Here is a 16,991-nt window from a genome sequence, read left to right as displayed (position 1 = left end):
TGTTGGCCGCGCGGGGATGGCTCAGCCTTTGACCCTCCGGGGCTCACTCAGGAAAATCCTTGAGCTTATTTTGGTACCAGAATTGGGTAAAAAGCGGGTAAAACCAGACCTGGGTAAAAAATGGGTAAAACCAGACCCGGATAAAAAATGAGTAAAAGCAGACCCGGGTATAAAACGGGTAAAAGCAGACCCAAAAGAGATCGTTCCCGGCCGTGGCGTTTACGGCGATCCCGCCAGGGAGCGCCCCTCAGCGCGGGCCCGGCGCATGCGCACGGCGCCGGCGGAAGCGGCGGGAGCGGCAGCGCTGGCGGCGGCGGCAGAGCAGCAGCAGCAGCAGCGGGGGAGCGGCGGCGGCGCCCGGGTGGGGCTGTGCCTGCTGTGCGGGCTGCCCGCGGCCGGCAAATCCACCCTGGCCCGCGCCCTGAGCCGCCGGCTGTCGCAACACCAGGGCTGGACCTGCGCGCTGCTCACCTACGACGAGCTCATCCCGCCGGAGGCCTTCCTGCCGCGCGCGCCGGGGGCGGGCCCGCACGAGCCGTCCCCATTGGTCAGTGCGGCGGCGCTCATTGGCCGCTCGGGCGCGCCGGGGTGACGTCACTGGGTGCGGCCGCAGTTGCCGGGTAACGGGACGCGGCGGCCGCGGGGCCGGGCCCCCTCACGGCCGGGCCGCTCGGCGGGGGCGATGCGGCGCCCCGACCTCTCGCCTTTCTCTCCCCACAGCTGCCCGGCTGGAAGCAGAGCCGCCGAGAGCTGCTGCAGTGCCTGGAGGGATTCCTGCGGGCGCTGCTCACCGGGGCGCCGCTGCCCGGCCCCGCGCAGCCGGGCTGGCAGCGCTTCCTGGGCTGCTGCCGCCGGGAGGGGCTGCTGCCCGCCGCGGACGGTGACGCCGGACTCGCCTCCGGGCCGCTCCTCCTCCTGCTGGATGACAACTTCTATTACCAGAGCATGCGCTACGAGGTGTACCAGCTGGCCCGCAAATGTAATTATTCCTTGCTCTTCGGCGTGAGGATGTTTGTAGGAAATTCGGTGCACTTCAGCTGCCTTCTTTCAAGCGCTCTCTTGGAGCGTTGGTTATTCCGATTGCCGGATACCTGTAATAGAGTAGCAATCAATGTAACTTTGTTACTGTCTTCTTATAGATTGCTAGGTCATGTAAAACCCTTCCTAGAGCAGTGTTAAAATTCCTTCCAGTACATAAGGAGGCTCCAAGAGGGCTGGAGAGGGACTTTGGACAAGGACAAGGAATGACAGGGCAGGGGAAATGGCTTCCCAGTGGCAGAGTGTTAGATGGGATTTTGGGCAGGAATTGTTCCCTGTGAGGGTGGGCAGGGCTGGCACAGGGTGCCCAGAGCAGCTGTGGCTGCCCCTGGATCCCTGGCAGTGCCCAAGGCCAGGTTGGACATTGGGGCTTGGAGCAGCCTGGGACAGTGGGAGGTGTCCCTGCCAAGGCAGGGGTGGAATGAGATGGGCTTTAAGGTCCCTCCCAGTCCAAACCATTCCGTGGCTCAGTGTGTTGATCTCAGACATTACTTGTGCAGCCTTGAAGGTTAAATTTTGTTCCCTGTCTGGATTTGTTTTCATGTCAGGCTCAGAACCAGTGCAGAAGCTCCTCATTCATGTAGAACCTTTCTCCTGCATGTTGCTCTCAGAAATTATTACTTGAACTGTTTAAAGATAAAATTGTCTGGTTCTGTTCTTTTCAGATTCCTTGGGCTTCTGCCAGTTATTTTTAGAGTGTCCACTGGAGTGCTGCCTGCAGAGGAATCGACTCAGAAGTGATCCTGTGCCTGAGCAGACAATACAATTAATGGCAAGGAAAATAGAAATGCCAGATCTCAGGAAAAATGCTTGGGAGCAGCACAGCCTCATTCTGAGTAGTTCTGATTACATCTCAGAGGATGAGTATGTTACTGGATTAATCCTAGAGTTTTCCCTAAGTGCTATTTTCAATGATAGAAGCTTCTTACTGTATCTACACAATGTGTAAAAAATATTCCCAGTGGTGACTTTTGGAAGCTAGGCAGTTACACGGAATCCAGGCTTGTTGGGATCCCACAGCCACCATCCTCTGCAGAGTTTTAAGCTCAAAACTCACAGCATTCCTACCCTGTCACTGAAAATCTGTGTGAATATTTCCAGCTAAGGCTGGAAATAATTTGAGTTGCAATTCTTTTTCATTTCAGATTACTTCACTGATTGTCTTAAAAATTAACTGAAAACTTGCGCTTTTTTTTTTTTTTTTTTTTTTTTCCTGTGACATCATTAGGGGGGAAAAAGTATCTGTTTGATTGCTGTAGTTTAATCTGTTGTTTGTTTCCTTAGTGAGCAGATCATGAAGTTGCTGGCCACTGCTTTGGAAAATCCAGAGAGGCCAAATGAGGAGGACACAGAGCAAAAGGTAGCACTGCTGGGCTTCAGGGCACAGCTTGAGGTGCTGCTCCTGTGTTGTTTTTAAGTAGCACTTGAAAAGTCAAACAAATTCAAAGTGTTTGCTTGTTTTCTTCCTTCCTGGTGGCCCTGGCCAGGAGGCAGCTCGAGCCATCTGTGCAGCCAGTGCTGTCCATCAGGCTGACCAGGCGTGCAGGAGAGTCATCTCTCAGGCCATGCAGGATGCCAAAGGTACCTCTCTCTTCTCCCTGTCCTGCCTGTCCTGGGTGCTAACTGGCAATGCAAAACAGTCCTTGAATTCCCTCAGGGTAAACTGGTCAGGAATCCTACCCCTATCCCAGCTGGTGTGCCTGAGGCAACACCTTCACAACTCTGCTCAGTGTTATTTGTAGAGGTTTGTAGATTTAAAAACTAGTATAATATTTATTAACTGTCTTAAAGATAGCTTTAATAAAGTCCAGAGCAGCATTTTAGAGGATTTTAATACTGTTTTGGGACGTGTCAATAAGGACAGGGCTTTGCAGTCTGTACTGATTGGCTTCTAAGATTTGTATGAGGAGCAGCTCAGTGTCCTTAACTGAAGAGCTCAGCTCTGTGCCTGTGTTCAGGGACAGGAGGGAATGGCTGGAGCTGTGTCAGGGCAGGTTTAAGTTGGATATCAGGAAAGGTTCTTCCCCAGAGGGTGCTGGCACTGCCCAGGCTCCCCAGGGAATGGGCACTGAGGCTGCCGGAGCTCCAAAGCTCCCAGGGATGCCCAGGGTGGGATTGTTGGGGTGTCTATGCAGGGCCAGGAGCTGCACTGGATGATCCTTGTGGGTCCCTTCCAACTCAGGATATTCTGTGGTTCCATGATTTTTTTTTTTTTTTTTTTTTTTGTAAGCATGAAGTTAAAAGTTCAGCTTCAATTTTCTTTTAGGTAAAAATGTTCTCCCAAGTGAGATGAAGAGCCTGGCAGAAGAACTCAACAAACTGAAAGCAGAGTTTTTGGAAGACTTGAGGCAAGGCAAGACTTTGAAAACCCGATATTCTGACCCTGCTACAAGTGTTACTTCTTCATTCCAACATGAGGCAACCAATGTCGTAAATAAATATATTTTAAAATAATGACATAGAGAATGTTGGGTGTTTAGGAGTCCAAAATGTTTCAAATGCAGTACTCAGAGCACTGCTGCTGAGAAATCTGAGGTGCAGCTCCCTTCTCTGGAGCCCCTGTGCCTCCTCTCCCCATGATATGGAAGAGAAACAGTTTAATCAAGTCTAACCAAGCTGTTCTTGGCAGTGGAGAGAGATCAAGACAAGAGCAAACCATGCTGAGATTTGAATTTCATGGAATCAGAAAGAGTTAACCCACGAGAAGCACTTGGGAAAGCACCAACTCCACCATGAGAGGATGTGAATTAAGAACTGACATGAGGCCTAATTAGAAAGTGTTATTTTATTCATATCTTACAAAAGCAAAGCTCCACAACATGAACTACACCAGATAGAGTTATTTCAGAATTAACCTTGTCATCTCAAAAACGTTCACTAACATTAAAATTTATTTTACAACTCTAACAGGTTTCATTTTTGCATAAAATCTGCTCTTTACACTGAAATACATATTATTAACAAAGTAGGTACTTAGAAGCACATACACAGAGATTGCTCAATGAAAAATGCTTTAGCAGGAGAGAGATTTCCTGCAGCAGAACATCCATTTGCTGTAGATTTTCAAAGAAGCTTAAAATTAGTAGAAAACTTGCCAGTGAAGACTTCTAAATTACATTCCCTTCGTCAAAAAGAAACAAAAAGCAAACCCCCAAAACATCCTGGGAGAAAACAAACAGTAACAGATTATTTGGCTGGGAAACACTGCTGGAAAGTGTCTCCTAGCACTGGGTTTTATTTTAAAATGCCAATCAACGTTTTATGTCTAAATCCTCTTCATCTAAACATGTGCCTGTGAAAAAACAACTGGTTTTCCTATTGCCTCCTTTCAAATATTCAAATGTTCATTGGAATATTCAGTAAATGTGTATTAAGAGTGCTATAAATACTGCATATTAGAAATGTCCACAAAACTATAAAATAAGCTATGACAATAAAACCAAACCCCCCACAAATTTCATGTTTTGCAACAACTGAAAAGGACTGAGCTATGGAAAAATTCTATCTGCTTCCCAAACCTCCATTAATAACAGCTAAAATGCTAATCACCTTATGATAATGATTTGGGTTTTGAAAAAAATAAGTTAAGTGCAGTGTAGCAGATGGAGGACCCCATATGAAAAGTTCTTTTAACTAAGGACTCAATCACAAAATCCTGGACAAGTCTCCCTCACTGACTCTGGGTAAGGCCTGTGTGTGCAAGGGATCAGACTTGGAAAGAATTCGTCAGTACCAACTCTGCTCTTTAAATTATAGTCAATAGAACGTGTAAATCCTGAAAAGTAGGAAAACACACCTTCCCAAGCTCCTCAGCTGACAGAAGGGGACAATGATGTCAGGGCATTGTTAGGCACAACTGAACACAGAGTGTGATCATGTCACAGGAACAATCCCAGCCCTGGGGAGGACACAGGGATCCACCCCAGGGATCTGGTGCAGAGCCAAGGGATGAGCACCAAAGCTGCTGCTGCCCCAGAACCCACCTGCAATAAGGAGTTTGCCCAAGAGAACAGGGAAAAGAGTTTTTTCATTCCTCACCCATTCCTAGCTATCCCAACTAATCTTTGCCTTAGTTCCTCAAGAGCAGAATCAAAGGTATTCAGGCAGCAGCAGGAAAATCCTTCCAAGCAATCACTTGCAAGGCTGGGGGATAGATTTCATACTGAGTTGTGTTATTAAGAACAGACATTCCCCACAATAGGATCTCCTCCTAAACAAGGGCCCCTTTTCCATGAGATCCTGCAGGCTTCCTCTTGCTCCCAACCCCTCCATTCGTGAAAACCTATCCTTAGTTTTGTTTGAACCACCAGGCCATTGTGGTTCAGGAGCAATTTCTTTAAATCATCAAATCGTGAGACAAAGAAAAGCCTCTAACAATGTTACCACTGCCAACAGAAGCCCCAGTGGGTCAGGATCCACCTCTGTGCACATGGAAATTACTGTCCCTACAGTACCAGGAAGGAAAAACCACAGACCAAGGAGAACCTGGATGCTGTGATCACTCAGTACTGTAATGCTGCTCCCTGCCAGTACCACTATTCCACAAGTGTTCTTGGAAATGCCAGAGCTTAGGAATGGGAGATTGCATCATCTATCCAAAAAGGCAAGGAAAACCACTTCCACAAATTGCTAATTGTAAAGTCTTCAAGAGGAATGTCTCTTATCCTAACACTATATTTGAGCCAAATATAAATTGCAGATTTGTTCAGTGTGTGTTCCAAAGAGAGTCACCATTTCTGCCTCTTTGACTGGAAAAAAAACTTGACTCCAAAACCTGTCCAGGAGCAGTAACTTCTAACTGGAATCCAGTTCAATCAGCTTTTACTCCTTAAAATAAAGGACGTTTACACACACAGACCTGCAGTTTTACTTATAAAATAAATCTAAAAAGTATAAAGCAACAATGAAATATTTTGGAAATACAGTGTGTCATGAGGAAAAATGGAAATTACATTGTCTTACAGATCCAGCAAAATGAATTCTGAACCAGGCCTGAAAACAAAACAGTTTTTAGGAGTGACAGTGCTATTGTTCATCTTCACTACACTAGAATCACTTCAGGGGCAGATTTCTGACCTCATTACTACAAGACTGCACAGCCAAGAACTCAGTTCCTCAAGCACAGAAATTCAACAGTAGGTCAGTCAGGTAGACAGAAACATGTCTGGTATCCAAATTTCTATTTAATTAAAATCAAAATTACTTCTACAGCTAAAATTCTTACACAGGTGGTTTTCCTGCATTGATCTCACCCTGATCACTGTAAGTTTTTCGATTGGTTTCAGGAAGTTTTAGCTCCTATAACAATATAAATTTGAATAAGCCAAACATTTGCTATTCAGATTCCAACCTCTTGACTTGTGGAACATAAATAAAATCTCCTTGCTTTTAACAAAACATGGTTTGCTGATAGGAAAAGGGGAATATATAAGGGAAGCTTTAATTTGTCTCAAGTAGAAGAAACCAAGGTAAAAGTGCACGTCTAAATATGGGAAAAGTAACAGTTCTTCCTTTATTTTTAATGTCTCAAATTCTTATCTAGCACATAAAGTTATTATTAATTTTAATTAAATGTTTTATTCAGGTTTATATTAAAGTGCCTGTCCTTTAGCCTGAGGGCTTCTAAAGATGAGTGTACACTATGAAACAAAACAAACAATTCCAGTTACCATTTGCCATTTACAATTCCTAAACACAACTTCAGTGTTTTTCCTTTGCATCCTGCATGGAGCCCAGCAAAAAGCCAGAGGTCCTTCCCCTTATTCCCAGCACACCCAAAGGACATCAAACTTGGGAGGGGTCACAAACCAGGCCTTCAAGTCAAAATTTACAATAAACCGGATTATACAACTCTCAAAAACACAGGCAACCTCTCAGCTGTAGCCTGGCCCAACATAAAACTGAACAAAGGAGTTTTTAATTTGTAAACTTCTTGTCTGTTTCTATCAGAACTTCTATCAGCAGGACAGAAGTCTAATTGTGCAAATTTTACATATCTGTACAACTCGGTTTAAGGCAGTTAGAAATCTCACAGAATATATATTAGTTCTACAGGCTCTTCATTATGTCTCTAAAAATTGCCTCCTCTGAAAAACAATGACATGCAAAATTTTGTAGAGCGTAGGTAAAATAAGGTATCTTACTTTTTGTTTCTATAACTCATGAATGACAGGCTTTTAGCTTGTTTTTTTTCCTACCATAGTTTTATTCACAAAAACCTGTTACCTTCTAGTTTTGTGCTAATAGTTAAATTAGTGTTTAAATCCTAGCATGAAGAGTTTAGACTATACTAAACAAAAACTTATTATTAACCTTCATCAGATTAAAGCAACTTTTACATCAGATTGAATTTGTATGTGAAAATTGCTTCTTTTTGCTTGAGCAGCCAGGTTTTTAAGGATTTCTCCAAAATCATAGAATGGTTGGGGTTGGAAGGGACACCTTCAACTATGCCAGGCTGCTCCAAGCTCTGTCCAACATGGTCTTGGACACTTCCAGGGATCCAGGGGCAGCCACAGCTGCTCTGGGCACCCTGTGCCAGGGCCTGCCCACCCTCACAGGGAACAATTCCTGCCCCAGATCCCATCTAACCCCGCTCTGCATCACCATGAAGCCATTCCTTCTACATGATGGGACACACATCTACGTGATGTGTCACTGCATTGACCTTTTGTATTTTATGGATAATATATCTCGTCTTGCCTAGTAAAAAAAACTGGGAATTGCATCCTATGGCTCAGGACACACGCTCTGCTTCTCCACTTGCAGAATGTTTATTGGGATTGAGTGCAAGCAACTTAAATTTAGCAACCACAGCATGTAAATGCATTCCAACCCTTACAGCACTCTTGGGTTTTTTTTGAAAGGCTACATATGAAACAGCAACTGAATCTGATATAAAATTTCCCTGGCAAGTTTTACAAGAACACAGAAACCAATTTGCCACCTTTGTCGAATTGATTAATGTGAAGATTCCTTTTGGGAATGTGCAAGCTTTCCATCAGCAAGTATGAAAAATAGACTGTAATATGTTAAAAAACTAAATGAAAGCACGTTCTCAGTCAATGCTGATTATGTTGGCCTCTGGCGAAGTGGCAAGCGAAGTCGTACTTGTTTTTACACTTACACCCACAAATGTTACACTGGAAAGGGTTTTCAAATCCATGGCATCCCATGTGGATGGTGTAAAGGATATTGTCCGCAAAGTACATGTCACAGTGTGGGCAGTGGTGCAGGAGCTGAGGGTCCTGCACTGGCAGGGTTGGAGCTGGGGTACTGGGCTGGCTGTTGCTGATGCTGGGCGTGCTGGTGTGGGCACTGCGGTCACTGCTGGGCCCTGCCACGGGACTATAGTTCCTCTGGTTGTGTGTGGGCCGGGAATCGGGGCTGGTTGGAGAGGAATTCTGAGGGATATTGGCTGACACAGCCGAAACTACTGCAGGTGCAGCAGGCTGCTGTATCATGAAAGGCTTCTCGTCTTGACAGGAAACGACGTCAGGAGAGGCCGGATTTTGGTTTTCAGGTGGCAAGCTGGACAACTGTCCTGCTAACGTGGAGAGCTGGTTCAAAGGATTATCCACCATGAGGTCTTGTGGATCCCTTGGCAAGCCACCGCTCTGAGTCGTTTTTGTCATGCCCTCGTACGCCTCAGTCTGGATATTGGGGATCTCGTGGGTGAAATCATTAAGGTAGTCTGGCTTCTGCACCACCATGGAAGGCGGGCTCAGATTAATTAACGCTCTTCTGCTGTAGCCCAAATTGCTGGTCTTCTTCTGCAGAACCCCCCACATCTTCTTGCTGCTGAGGGAAGACCTGGTGCCCTTGATGGGCACCATCTTGTGCTTGCGGCGGCGGTGGTGGGACAGGTTGCTGCGGTCGCTGCAGCGGAAGGAGCACAGCTCACACTTGTAGGGCTTCTCCCCGGTGTGGGAGCGCATGTGAGCCTCCAGGTGACGCTCGTAGGCCGAGGCAAAGGGACACAGGTGGCACCTGTGCGGCTTCTCCCCTGGAAAATCACAACATGTTAGCCCAGAGCGATGCCTGAGGAAGGCTGACCTGGAGCAGAGACCGGACAGAGCTAAGAGAATAAAGTAGGGATTTATCAAAAAGCTGTGGGCCTGGTGTTTCTGAGTCTGAAAGATTTTTAGCCTGCTAGCATCTACTAACTTTTTCCCAAGGAAAAAGTTTCTCAAGAAAGTTTCTTCTCGAAACAATCTTGGCAAACAACTCTCTGGTCTAGTCATTAAGATTCAGCACTCTCACTGCCACAACCCGGCTTCGATTCCCAGACATAAAACCAGCAAAACACCACCTAGAGAAAGGAGAAAGGAGAGTTTTTTGCCAAGATTGTTTCGAGAAGAAACTTCCTTGAGAAATTTTTTCTTGGGAAAAAGTCAGTAGATGCTAGCAGGCTAAAAATCTTTCAGACTCAGAAATACCAGGCCCACAAAAGGCCTTTAAGGATACACCTTGGGCAGGACAGAGCCTGGCCAGGGCTACACCCAAGGCAGACCCAAAATGGACAGAAAATGGACCTGGTCACAAGGTCTCACACTTTTATAAGTTTTGGTCCATTTGCATATTGGGGTTTAACTGTCCAATTCCAGCTTCCAGTTATAAAGTCCTATCTTTCTTGTTTTCTCTCTTCATTTTTTATGCTTTTGGGCCTGAAAACTTGTAACTGTTGTCCTTGGTCTCCATCTGGGAAATGATTTGTTTTCTCTATCTACTCTGTGAAGAGAACTGACTAAATACTTGATATGAGGCTCAGAACAACACCCCTAGGCAGCACAGAATCTGAGAAACATGAAAGCGCAAACTTAAGGTGTGAATAGCACCTCAGAGTGCCAGGGAAATGCTTTGTGTGGAGCACAGGGTGGCTCATTGTGAGCTGCTCATCAAACTTCAGTCACCGCCAGCCTCGAGCTCAGCTGGGTGTCCTGGGAGAGTGGAGAACACTGGGACAGCTCTGCCTCACCCCAGGGATCATCAGCACGTGGAAATATCCTGAGGGGAATCAGCACAACACGCAACCTGCCTGGGAATGGCAGCAACAAAGCCAAGGACTGAATGCAGAGATGTTTGTGTGGTGCCCTTAACTGGATCCAACCTCTCCCTCGCCCACAGAGTGCACAGGGGAACACAGGAATGTCCCCTCCAGCAAAATGTTACTGTTCTTCATGGTAACTCTGTTTCAACACTGAGGGAGGGTATTCTACTAGGACCTTCCAAACATCCTGGAAGTACCACCTCAAGAACCCACACACACAGGCAGCCACTCAAGAACTGAGCTTTGAAAAAGGCTCCTGTGGCTAAAGAGTTATAAGAGAAAACAAAAGCCAGTATTCCCTGGAGAGCTGTGTACTCTTCCAGATGGGAGATGGGATGATGATCAGGGAGACCATCATCTCCTTTGCACATGCTGAACTTTGCTCTTCTATCAAACGAAATTTATAAATACTCACATTAACTTTTTAAAAAATGCTCAGCAAACCTTGTAACATAATAACAAGCCACATTTATAACAGAGCACTTTAGGACTTCTGATTTTCCCTTGATAGAATGATCTAGGAATTACAGATCCAGGTCTGCAATGTCAGAAGTGCCTAAAGGATCTGATGTGTGTTCAGATGCTGAAATGAAAGATCATCTTCCTATCTAGAGTCCCTGCTCAATTTCTAAATCCCTGTCATGAGACTGATGAGCATTCCATAGTTTGGAATCACAGTCTGGGATATCAAACAGATTTCTTTCATTCCCCCTCCATCGCTGGCTCTCCAAAAGGAAAGAAATCAATTTTTGTGCTAACTCTAACCATGATTTCTCCATGAGCATCCCTCTGTACTCATATTTACACACAAGGATGGGTAAAGATCTGGAGACTTGAGAAAATGGTAGGAGAAGAATGACAAACTCCCTGCACTCACACAGAATTTGCCAATCTGATTTCATTCTAAACTGGTTACACAGAGATAAAAGTTTTGCATCACACATAGTACAACACATTATCATTACTACTCATTATCTGCTGTCAGATGCAGCATGAAGCCAGTCCTGCACTTAATAATAATAATAATGGTTGCATGATCATGCCTGGGTCATAACTCCTTTGGCAGATGTCCAGGATGCTGTACCTGTTTATTTACACTGCTCTGAGGCTATGAGTCAGCTGCCACTTCCCTACTTTAATGCTGACTCATCTGAGGCTTCACAGCACAAGGATTCCATCTCCTGGCCCTCTGCCAGCCTTCCAAGCAAAACAACACTCAGGCCTTGGATCTTTTTCCCTTGAGTGAAAAAAGAAACCAAACCAAACCAGGAAAACCAAACCAAAATAACTCTTTTCTTGTTCTGGAAGACACAAGAGAAGAATTTACCAGGTCTTCAGAATCTGAAGCTCAGAACTCTCTGATTTCTGGTTGGTGGCCATTTCATACCCCATTACGCCCTGTTGAAATAAGCCAAGACTGCAGGGCCAGTGCAAGGAGCCCAACCTTCCCCAAAATCCACCCAGAGAGCTCCTGTGTGGATGGAATGGATCCCAGCAAAGGGAGAATCTGACTAACTCTACCTGAGGAGGGCTACAATTACATCCCAGTTACAACAGGTGAGTCGCAAAACACCACCTACCCAAGACCACTGAAAAGAGACACTTGGAAGATTTGGGACAGTCCATACCAGACTGGAAACCTGTAAAAACTTTCATCCTCTGCAGTACACATTTTTTTTTCTGCTCTGCTTAATACCCTGAAGCCTTCTGTATTGGTGTGATACACCTGACAGACTTCACAAGCACCTATTTTTTGTTTTCTTTCATTTGCCATGAAGTTGGAGCTTTCAGAATAGTTTGGGATATTCTAACCTTTATCAGAGTTTTGCTTTTTAGATTTATGCATTCAACAGTGGCAAATGCTCCTTAACAAGCCACAGTTGATAATTTTTCTGTTCCCTACTGCTATCAGTAACTTACTTAATGGTATGTCCTCACATTTGAATACTCTACCAATAACTTTATTCTTATTACTCTGCTCTGTACTTCCATATCTAGAATGTTGTGCATCACAGGAATATTTTCATGGCTAAGCAACAGAGGAAGAAAAGGCCCTATAAATCTCTGTGTAGGAACATGTACATTTGTCATTTTTCTCATCAGCACAGAAAAACTAGAAGATACTTTTAGGACCCTTCGTTTGACACTGAAGCTTTCATGCTACACTTTAGTCCCATATAGTTACTTATAATAATAAATGTCAGTAGGAAATTGCACAGCTTATTTAGGTAATAGCACACCTTTACAAAAACAGCCTATAAAAACCCACCAATGCCTAGTTATTGTTAAGAACTCTCACACTGCTTGAATTTGCCAGCTCCTGGCCTGCATATCCCAGTGTCAAACCCCCCAAGGGCTGCCAGGCAAGCAGAGCAGAACCTGCCATACCTGTGTGAATCCTGATGTGCTCTATGAGCCGTGCTGTCCCTTTGCTGGCGTAGTTGCAGTACCGACACTTTAACTTCCCATCAAAGGTCCTTTCAAACCCATCCACCAACATTCCTGAGTTTTCATCCAGTGAAACTTCAACAGAAGGATGATCCAGGCCATTCTGATCACCTTCTGTCCCAGCTGTGAACAATGCAGCACAGGTTTTAATGAGCAATCTGTGGGACACCATCTGTCACACACTGTGAGCAAATGCCAGACAGCTTTTGCTTCTCTCTGCCTTTGTTCTTTAAATACAGAGAATTATAAAAACATGCCCTGATTAAAACAAAGGTGCATGTAACATGAAAATGACTATCAGAAATGACTAAAATGACTAGAAATGCTTTCATGCAGCTGCAGCATTAGCAGGACTGTGAACACAGAAGTCACTCAAAAAAAATCAAATTTATGGTACTGGAATCAGCTCACCTCCCTGGAGAGTCTCTACTTCCTTGTCACCAGTAACTGATCCAGAAATCATATTGACATGGTGAGTCTGCTGGGTCAGATATTCCTGAAAATCTTTTACAAAATCCAATGGTTCTGCCTTCTTTTCCCCCATATTGACTCTCTCATTTACAACCTCTCGTGCCTAGAAGGGAAAACGTTTTCAGAACACAAGTGTTGTTGAATTTGGTTGTATTCATAAAAACAAGGTCAGGTTTTGGGTTGGGTATTTTTAAGTGAAGAATTACTTTTATCACACAGCATGAGTCAAAGAAGAAATGGACAGCCATAAGAATATTGGTTTTTGAATTTTTAACTCATTAAAGATCACCAAATAAAATTTATGGGGAGATCGCTGTCAGCAACACTTAAATGATATAATAATGAAATAGTAAATAAAATTTTAAAATTAAAAAAATACATAATAATAAAAATCCACCTGCCTTTAAAAATAAAAAAATAGATCATACCTGAATTTAGTTCCCTGCTAAGTAGCAAACATGCTCCAAAATGTACCCCAACACCTCAGATAAAAAGCACAGCTTCTCCACTTTCCCTAGAAGGAATAAAAAGGTAATGTGAGTCCATTACTCTTCTCAACCCCCATGAGTTAAAGAAAGAAACCTGAAAAAAATTTGTGTTTGAAAGACAGGGCTCTAACACTCTGCTGCTCTAAATTTTATTAAAACAATCACACTTCCAGCAAAAGTTTTTCAAAGACTGCATCCTCTGCTTCCTGGATGTCACCTGAAGGACATTTCTGACTCACTGACTGTCTTCCAATAAACATCTGGCTCAAAAAAACCCCAGATTTGGGTCAGTCAGTTATAGGAACTGCAGTGTTGGGAAACAAGTGAATGATGGTGATTAGCAAAGCTGGAAAGAAGCCTTAGACAAAGCAGTGTTTCACAGTTTTCCCAAAGCTTTACTTTCCTATCCTGAGTAAAAGTCTTAATCCAGTCCATTTCACACTGAAATGATTAAAATATTCCCCAGAAATCAGTGGTCAGGCTTGTTTTGGGGAGGGTAAATATCAAACCTCTATAAAGTCTCAATTCACAAAGAATTTTGGGAGACAGAGCTTGGGATACATTTGGAAGGAGAAAAACAAGTCTGTCACATTATTTCTGCAGATTACAACCAGAAATAATTCACAGTTCTAACACTTCAATAAGAATATTCTTTATTTTTAACACATAGTTAGGTGATCAACAGAAACTCCAGTTCAGAGTTCCAGACAACATTAAATATCGTCTCCTGTGTATCCAAAGCTACTTACAGATGTTTGTTCATTTCTGGCATCCAGATGAGGATGTTCTTTCACATCTTACCTGAGTGTGCTCCACTCCTAGCACTGATTATCACCATGAAGTGAGTTTGGGACACATCTGTATGTATCTATCTACCTACCCTCTTCCAGGTGTCACCAGCCTCCTGTAGGCTTAAGTTAATTTGTGTTCCATTTGTTGGTGTCTCCTGCAATAAAACAAAGACACCAGGATATGATTTATAATATCAAAGACATCTCTAATATTGAAGAAATGAAGAGAAAAACAGGACAATATAACACAAGAGTCCTGACCAAGCCATAGATTTCCATGAATTACAATAATTTAATATTAAACTACTGGAAACAACATCAAAGGTTTGTGTTATCAGAGGAGAATTTGTGTGTGTCTTTGAGTAAGGCACTAAAATTTATTTCATAGAATCACAGAATAATTTGGATTGGAAGAGACCTTAAATCCCATCCAGTGCCACCCCTGCCATGGCAGGGACACCTCCCACTGTCCCAGGCTGCTCCACACCAAACCTGGCCTTGGGCACTGCCAGGGATCCAGGGGCAGTCACAGCTGCTCTGGGCACCCTGTGCCAGCCCTGCCCACCCTCACAGGGAGGAATTTTTTCCTAATATCCTACCTAATTCTGTCCTCTATTTAAAGACATTTCCTCTTGTCCTGTCACTCCAGGCTCTTGTAAATTGTCTCACTCCATGTTTCTTTTGTGTCCTTTCATGTACTGAAAGGCCACAATTAGGTCACCCCAAAGCCTTCTCTACTCCAGGCTGAAAAACCTCAATTCTCTCAGCCTTACTTGATTGCACTGATTGCATTAAAAAACCATTTAATTCTGAAAGAAAATGACATTAAAATTTCATAAACAACTTAGGGACCAACTACATTAAACTTCCTTTCTCTACCTCATTGATTTATCATGGAAACACTCATCCTTTTCTTTACACCACTGTGGGGAAGTCACCACGATTTAAGCATGACCCCAAAGCTCCCATTATGTATCCCCAAACACTTCTGTGATTTTATAGGGCATTTTTTAGAGCCAGCAGCTCTCCTTCCCAGGGGAGATGACGCACACCTGATCCTCGCTGTGTCACTCCTGCAAACCAGAAAACAATTCCAGTGATCAGAAACTGAGCAGCCCGGGTCGTGTTTCATGGGCTGATCACCCCGGGTGTTACCCGAGCTCTGCTGACACGACCACACCTCCTCCAGCTTCACACAACCAGCAGCAGAGCGCTGGATACTCATTGCCTACCCAGGCACTCAGCAGTGGTCACAGCACTGAGGTGAGCTAAGTCTGCTGGCAAAGAACGTGCCACGATGAAATATTCTGCCTAAATAATGCTGCTAAAGAAAGCAGTTCATAGAGCTTCAGCAGCTTCACACACACGCAGTCAGAACTAATCCTGCAGTAATTATAAGAGAATAAAGTATCTAAGAGGGTATATATGCAGTAAGAGAATAAAACTGCTGCGAGCAAACATATGCATCCCACCTTCTTCTAAGGAACCCAGGGGAAAAAAGGGGTTTTTTTTTCTCTGTCCCATCTTTTTCGAAGCAAATAAATTAAAGCAGGAAGGATTCCAAACTCCAATCAAGCCCTTCCCGGTCCTCCTGAAGGAGTTTTGATCGTGGGAAGAGGCAGTGAAGCAGAGCGTCGGTGGCTGCCCGTGACCCGTCACCAACCCCGAACGCTCCCGGTCGATCCCGCGCCTCCTCCTTCACCCAAAGCGAGAGTGGGAAGTGACACGGCCACGGGAAACCTCCCAGAAACCCGCGTGTCCCGTCCTGGGCTCCTCGGGACAGGAGAAACAGAGCTTCTGGAGAGAATGCAGTAAAGGGCAGCAAAGATGCTGAAGGGACTGGAGCATCTCCGTGCTTAGGAAAGGCTGAGGGAGCTGGGGCTGTTCAGCCTGGAGAGGAGCCCCAGGTGAGAGGGGCCCTCAGCCCTGGGTGTCCCTGTCTGTCCCCTGGGTGTCCCTGGGTTCAGGGAGCGGCAGAGCAGGGCCCAGGCGCTGCTCCGGGGCCCAGAAACGGCACCAGAGCAACGAGCAGGAACGGATGTACAGCAAGTTCCACCTGAACACGAAGAACTTCACTGTGAGGGTGACGGCGGTGGAACAGACTGCCCAGAGAGGGTGTAGAGTCTCCCGCACTGGAGCTATCCCAGAACCTGCCCCATGTGCTCTGAGACGGCCCTGCCCGAGCAGGGAGGCGGCACCGGATTGATTCCTCCCAATCTTACTCACTCTGCGCCTCTGTGATTACAGTGATCCTGCGATTTCAGTAATTCTGTGACTCTGTAATTTCTGTGTTTCCTCTGATTTCTGCGTCCCCCGGCTTCAGATCAAAGGAGCAGCCCCGGGGCTGCGCCGCTGACCCGGCCCCGCTGCCGGCGGGGCAGCGCGGCCCTCCCCAAGCGCTGCCCCCCCGTCCCCGCCGCCCGGCTCCATCACGGCACAGGGAGGTCCCAGAAGGAGAAAGAGGGAGGGAAAGGGAGAGGGAAGGAGACGGAAGGGGAGTAAAGGAGAGGGAAGGGGAGGACAGGCAGCACTCACCGCCGCCGCCCCGCGCCGCTCCCGCCTCCCGCCGCCGCCATGTTTGTTGTGCCTCCCCCGGCCCGGCCCCGCCCACCGCAGTCTCGCGAGACCGCCGCGCGCCGGCGGGAGCTGCGGAGGGGGGGGGTGTTGGCTCTGACGTCACGGGGGCGGTGGTTCTGACGTCACGCG

The 16,991-nt window shown here is 45.5% G+C and overlaps 2 protein-coding genes across 3 annotated transcripts; one reads left to right on the top strand and one right to left on the bottom strand.

Moving 5' to 3' along the window:
* Positions 1-265: 265 nt before the first annotated feature.
* On the top strand, positions 266-3,504 carry PSTK (phosphoseryl-tRNA kinase). The gene is made up of 6 exons (XM_066323455.1): positions 266-547; positions 721-979; positions 1,704-1,902; positions 2,323-2,398; positions 2,526-2,619; positions 3,305-3,504. The coding sequence occupies exons 1-6, from the start codon at positions 266-268 to the stop codon at positions 3,490-3,492; spliced, it is 1,098 nt and encodes a 365-aa protein (XP_066179552.1). The 3' UTR covers positions 3,493-3,504.
* A 4,288-nt stretch (positions 3,505-7,792) lies between these two features.
* On the bottom strand, positions 7,793-16,939 carry IKZF5 (IKAROS family zinc finger 5). 2 transcript variants are annotated; one of them, XM_066323453.1, is made up of 6 exons: positions 16,821-16,939; positions 14,375-14,440; positions 13,435-13,520; positions 12,947-13,109; positions 12,476-12,658; positions 7,793-9,043 (listed from the first exon to the last, which is right to left on the bottom strand). In XM_066323453.1, exons 4-6 carry the CDS (start codon positions 13,077-13,079, stop codon positions 8,100-8,102), a joined length of 1,260 nt encoding a protein of 419 aa, XP_066179550.1. In that variant the 5' UTR covers positions 13,080-13,109; positions 13,435-13,520; positions 14,375-14,440; positions 16,821-16,939; the 3' UTR covers positions 7,793-8,099. The 2 variants fall into 2 exon arrangements, with proteins under 2 accessions (XP_066179550.1, XP_066179551.1); XM_066323454.1 differs by lacking the exon at positions 16,821-16,939 and adding an exon at positions 16,508-16,695.
* Positions 16,940-16,991: the final 52 nt, after the last annotated feature.

This window comes from Sylvia atricapilla, chromosome 8 (genome assembly GCF_009819655.1).
Source record: "Sylvia atricapilla isolate bSylAtr1 chromosome 8, bSylAtr1.pri, whole genome shotgun sequence".
NCBI classification, from domain to species: domain Eukaryota; kingdom Metazoa; phylum Chordata; class Aves; order Passeriformes; family Sylviidae; genus Sylvia; species Sylvia atricapilla.
This window is presented reverse-complemented; position numbering and strand designations above follow the sequence as displayed.